The sequence below is a fragment of the Aplidium turbinatum genome, chromosome 7 (genome assembly GCF_918807975.1).
Source record: "Aplidium turbinatum chromosome 7, kaAplTurb1.1, whole genome shotgun sequence".
Classification (NCBI taxonomy): Eukaryota; Metazoa; Chordata; class Ascidiacea; order Aplousobranchia; family Polyclinidae; genus Aplidium; species Aplidium turbinatum.
This window is the reverse complement of record NC_137478.1, coordinates 25,893,398-25,899,354: the sequence shown is the minus strand read 5'-3', so window position 1 is coordinate 25,899,354 and position 5,957 is coordinate 25,893,398. Positions and strand designations below refer to the sequence as shown.

Here is a 5,957-nt window from a genome sequence, read left to right as displayed (position 1 = left end):
GTTGTAGAAAGAAATAGCCTACTGATTTGGTATTTTTTGAACTGGATGCTGAAAAGCATTGCTTTTTGATTTAACATTATAATGCAGCTACATATTCCAAAAGAAATTCGCTAAGCCATTTCTCCTAATGTGGTATTCATAAAACCCTGGTGGGAGCGAAGCGTGACAGAATGCAAATATTATTATCGTCGTCGTCGTCGACGACATCTACGTCGACGTCTACATCGTGAATCTGGGGTGGTAAAAGGATAGACCCTCGGCCCCAGAGGCTCCTCACACGACGCCGACGACGAACTTAACTGGGTTGCCAAAGAATTTTTAAATGGTTTGATCGATTGCTTTCGATTGTCGACAGCAGGCGAATGGCTGATAACAATGCTTCAGAATATTAACAGCATGTTCAGAGACTTTCGTCGTTGGAGTGCAATCGTATGTTTGTTTTGGTTCATTCGTTTGTTTGTGGTTTTTCAAGTAATTTCTATGCTGAAAATACTATTGCACTCTCATATTTTAACCTCATGTGCAAATAACATTTTAAGTAGTTGATTCACTGCGTCACTGTTCATTGTCAAAACGTCAAAGCGTCAAAACGCAACTAACTTTTGTTTCGTTTACTATTTTGGTAAATTTGCATTTTTTTCTTGAGTAGCTGTAACCCCAACCTCGACAATCTTAAGCCACTCTGAACTACACGAGACTTTGCCTGTACTTTTTGATAAGAGTTTCTTATGGGAACAGACGGTGGTTAATTTTGATTTGACACTGGCATACTTTTGTATCGAATGAAAGTCAAGCTTCGTTGTATCAATGTAAAGAAACGAGTTTGCAGTTAGAAAAGCTCACAGTGAAAAATCCTTGACATGTCAAGTGCTATGAGATAGGCTATTTCTGGTACAAAAGTACTCATCAAATTGTTGTTATTTCTATCACACGTAATGTTGAAGCAATGTTGCTAGTCATATCACGAAAGCATAAGAAATAATCCAAGTGCTAAGATGCCAAGATGGACGTCAAAAAGCTATTTTAAATCAACTGCCAGTCTAATAGGTATCACACGAGATAATATTCGCGGATCAACGTGGTTTTTATTTTCATTGTAGTTATCGTACTACCTCTTTTCCTGCAAGAGTCAGTGAAGTCTAAACCGTAATATTTTTGCTGTCCAATCAACTTTTTATAGTTTGAGAGATATTGCTGATACACGCATCTAATTAAAGATAAAGAAATGAAAACAAGTTAAACAACGTATGAAATACGCATGATTACGTTTTTGTTTGTATTTTCAATTGTTGTTTTTGCCAATTAACCTCTAAGCAGGCACCTACAGAAACCAAGACAGCAATCAATCGATTTCAACATTGATTCAACGTCTACAGACAGTACAGACGTTGCATCAATGTAAAAAATCGGTAAAAAATGAGGCATTCTCGAATCTTTGCAAGTCGTGTGCGGTGAGGTTTAAGTTAATAGCAGTGTAACGGCTTCGTTGAGCCACAAAACTAGATCACTAGTATCTGGCTTGCTAGTATAATGATAAAGAGCCCGCCTCTGAGTCGACAGACTTGAGTTTGTATATCTTGTTAGGTCACACCAAACACCTTATAAACGTTGAATCTCACCCTTGCTTAGCACTTTACTTTGGGAGAATAAATTTAGATTGATGATGTACTATGTTAATTCTCTGTGTGGCTACATTAAAGCTGTTTGTCATCCAAAGTGCAAAGTGCTACGCATATTGTTTGAAGGGGGCACACACAGGCTTCTTAAGGTGTGAGCGTTTTAAGACAAACAGCATATTTTTTTTCTCGAAAACTAAGTGCACAGCTGACACGAAACGCAATCTACTTTGGGGCATATGACCTTGAACTCTAATGAAAATATGATTTATTGACGTCTTATTTGCTTGTTGAGCTTGATAAGGAGGAGCTATGCATTTTATTGTAGCACTCATGCAAATTTAATATTTGGTTCCATTATTGATGAGAGTGGGTTTTATCCTTCCCATGCATAATGATGAAAAAAAAGTATAAATAAATATTGAAGACGTATTTTATGAGCATTCACGCTTGAAACTTCACCGCAGCTAATTAAAATTTCTGTTGAAAAGAGTTAAAAAGAACAGACAAAAGATGCTCTAGCATCTTCAAAATAAAAAGCTAATTGGTGTATTCAAACATTTTCAAGCTCTCAACGTTTATCAAACCATCAAAGGCGAGTATAGGCTATCTTACATAATTTACGCTTGTTTCTTGACAGTCGAATGTAGCAAGAATTGACAGCGATAGGCACGTGTTTCGCCCATGAGGCTGGGCTCATCAGTATCGCATCACTATTAATGTACTAGTACTTGATATCGGGGTTTCAAATAAATTTTGGTCTTGTCCGGTGCAAAGCGAAATGACGTAATGGTAAGAAAGCCTACACGACGCTCTGACAGGTCTTCGTTTGAAAGTAATCAAAAGTACGAAGCTGTGTCTTGATAAAATGCTTCATGAGCTGTTGAAACGAGAACAGTTGACTTGATGACTGTCAAGCAGTTCGTGGTGTTGCATATGCAATCACATTTCACCGTATGCAGTTGACCTATACTGTATGTTGTTGCAGTGAATACAAAACAGAATGATTATGTTATATTATACAAAACAGTGAATACAAAGCAGCAATTCCAAATATTGGACGTGCTGGCATGGTTGGTTTGTTGGTTGGTTTTGAATCTTTATCCTCGGACTGACAAAGTCTTGATTGGTTATTCCTGGTAGTTTCGCATACTTGTAGATGCTTTTGACGCAGGGCTGGTTACCGAGATTGACAGAGTGAAGTTTTTCGATTGTGAAGTGCTGTTGCCGGGGAATTATTCCATTCACTAGGTGCCGCTGAATGGAGAGCAGTTCTGAAATGCGTTTCTCAAGCGCACACCCTGAGAGTCGAACCAGCGCCGCGTGATCTTGAGCCGGGCGCGTAACCACTGAGCTAACAGGGCGGACAAAGTGTGGCATAGTGTGTATTGTGGCTGGTGATTTCTTTCCTCGCAGGTGATGAAAAATAAATCCAAATGTAAGTTGCTTCTTGTAGAGTTGTTGTGTACTGTGTAGACATTATCAAATTCATTCTACTGTCGTGGACAACTGGGCAGTGAACATGTGTTCGCCTTTTTTCTTTTCTTATTTTTTTCTTTTTTCTTGGACTTGCGCTCGTCTATTGCGAATCAGCATGTGGTTCAAAGTAGTTTTTAAGTTGTACACTTAAGTCACAAGTCTACTAGCAGGTACCAGACAAATTTCAGGTCGTTTGACAGCAATGCAATGGGCAAGATTACGTGAAGTAATAGTTAGCCTACATTTTGTTTAATCGGAGGATGAGCAATGTAATGGTTCACGAAACGTCAGTAAAGCATCAAAATAAGTTTAGACTCTTGTGCGTTTACTTTTTGATTCATCGAATAAGAACCGTAAATAATTCAGTTTGACATCAAAACTTTTCAGTGTTTATAAAATACCTATAGATATCTAAGAGAATCATCTCTTGTATCACGGGTCAATCCTATTGATGTTTGCTGGTATATGCCCCTTTATTTTGTTTATAAAATAGTTCATAAAATGTATTTTAATCACGTAATAATTTAGTTAAAAAAGTTCATCTCGCTGACGATATTTTGGATAAAATGTTTGTTAGTTTTTGTTATCAAGCAAAACGTTTTACCAACCCTGCAGCTCTAATTTATTTGAAACCCTTCACATAACACTGTAAAACTTTATAGATATAAAGAGAAGCCGACAGTTTAACGTTCAATTTGTTTCGGCTTCTAAAAAACTTGATCTAGCTACAAACCAATTTTCTGAATTCATTTGTACCTCAATGCAGTCGTCACTCGGCTATTTGTAGACTGTGGCCTAAGCATGTGCCCCGGTATAAAATTGATCTAATATTACAGCCTCGGTAGAGAGTTTGTCTTGTTGTACCATAAGCATACGAAGCTGAGTATCGTTTATACATCATAACGTCAGATTTAACATATTTACTTTTATTTTTAGAGGACATCATGTGATGTCAAAAATGTTCGATGTGAAATTTATGCAGTTTTTGTTTTCTGATCTAAAATTTGATTTAATTTGCTTTGGAACTCTTCCAAATTTAATGTGATCATACAGCTTACTGCTCTGCTGCTACGCAACAGGTTAAAAACGGCCAGCAAGTTCACAAGTAAAAAAACCAACATCTGGTCAAACAAACAATATCTTAGTTGTAACTAAGATCTTTAGTATGGTGAGCTGTATGGCATTTAGTATGGAGTTTGACAAAAATATTTGCCAGCTCAAACTCTCCAAAATCCTTACGATTCTACAACCTTGGTCAAAGTACCCAAACGATACCAAAAATCGAAGCAGGCTACAGTGGTGGATCCAGGGAGAGATTGGGGTGACCGCCATGTATTTGCAAAGTCAGATCAATGTAGACCCTACCAGTGCAGGATTAAGGTGGATGCTATTGATGCTGCAGCATTAGGCCCATTCCTGAAATAGGCCCAGACGAAAACAGACGTGAATTTTCCGGACGCTGAACAGTTTTCCTTTGCTTAATTAACCCACAAATAATTCTTATTATGAAATTTGTAGTCCGACTTTCGCACGCCTAGGCACAGTGTTACGCCTAGGCACGTAAGATAAAGCAAGATTTTGGCATAGACTACTTATTTCAGATGAAAAATTATAACACTTTTCGAGCTGTTTCAGGGCCCTTCATTACTTCAGCCGCAGATAAGATGCACGGCTTTATTAACTCTTCCCCAATCGTGTATGCTTTTTTTGGTTTTAACTATTCGTAGAGAAACTAGATAGGATTCATGAAGAAAGGATTTTTCGGTAGTCGTCATCTTTTCATTTGCTTTTTTTAATCGTTCATATCAGAGAATATTCGTCCAAAATATTCAAGTGGCTTGCCTTCAAGATTGTTGTGCTTTGAATGAAAGTGACGAACAACTTTAGAAGGTTTCATAACGTCATTTGGCAGAATTTGGGAGCACACCAAACATTAGGGCCGTGACGATTGTTCACTACCCGGAACTATTGTAAAACCAAGCTCCAAGTATTTTTATTGTATTGCCTGACAAATTCCCCTTTTCGTTTCTTACTTCCCTCTGTGACACTCAACTTATCTGCATATGCCCTTTTCGTAGTTTACATTTGCACCTACTGATACTTGGTTCATTTCCATTTTGAGAATTATTTGTTTCAAAAGTCTTAGTTTTTTCCTTCTTGTTAAGGCGTATGAGGATATATCTACAACATTCGGATTTTTTTCGGAGCTAACGTCATTGAGCATAAAGCAGATCGAGAATAAAGCTCAAAATCTCGTTTCCTCGTATCCAGATGACTTGGAAGACACGCTGGTGGCTGAGCTCATACAGTTTGCTGCATTTATGCGCACCCAGAAATCGGTGAGTGTGAACGAGTCAGCAGAGCTTACCATGTACAAGCTTTTGTCGTCGTTGAACCTTTCTCAAACATTTCCAAACGTCGAGATTGCTTTGCGCATCTATCTGTGCTTGATGGTGTCTAATGCCTCCGGCGAGCGGAGCTTCTCAAAACTGGGAATAGTCAAAGGAGAGCTGCGGTCCTCGATGAGGGAGGAAAGGCTAAACATGCTGGCGCTTATGAGCATTGAACATGAGGTGCTGAGCAGCCTTGACTGCACTGACATGATCGAAGATTTCGCGCTTGCTAAGGCTCGAAAAACAGTAGTATAAGTAAGCAGCACTAGCGCAGCATTGACAATATGCCAACGTTAAGTTGATCTGGATTAGCCTTTTCTTCATTAACTCCGCTTTTCAGGCAATATTGGTATTGAATTGTGTTGGTGTTACATAGCCTGATGTTACTCTCGAGTTTTTACGATAACACGTCGTTATTATTGTTCATGTTCATTAAAATTTGGCTGACTGCGTCGAAAGCAATAAAGGC

General features: G+C 38.4%; 1 protein-coding gene across 1 annotated transcript; it reads left to right on the top strand.

Moving 5' to 3' along the window:
• Positions 1-375: 375 nt before the first annotated feature.
• Positions 376-5,743, top strand: LOC145773883 (uncharacterized). The gene is made up of 2 exons (XM_082585007.1): positions 376-429; positions 5,261-5,743. The coding sequence occupies exons 1-2, from the start codon at positions 376-378 to the stop codon at positions 5,741-5,743; spliced, it is 537 nt and encodes a 178-aa protein (XP_082441133.1).
• The last annotated feature ends 214 nt before the right edge of the window (positions 5,744-5,957 follow it).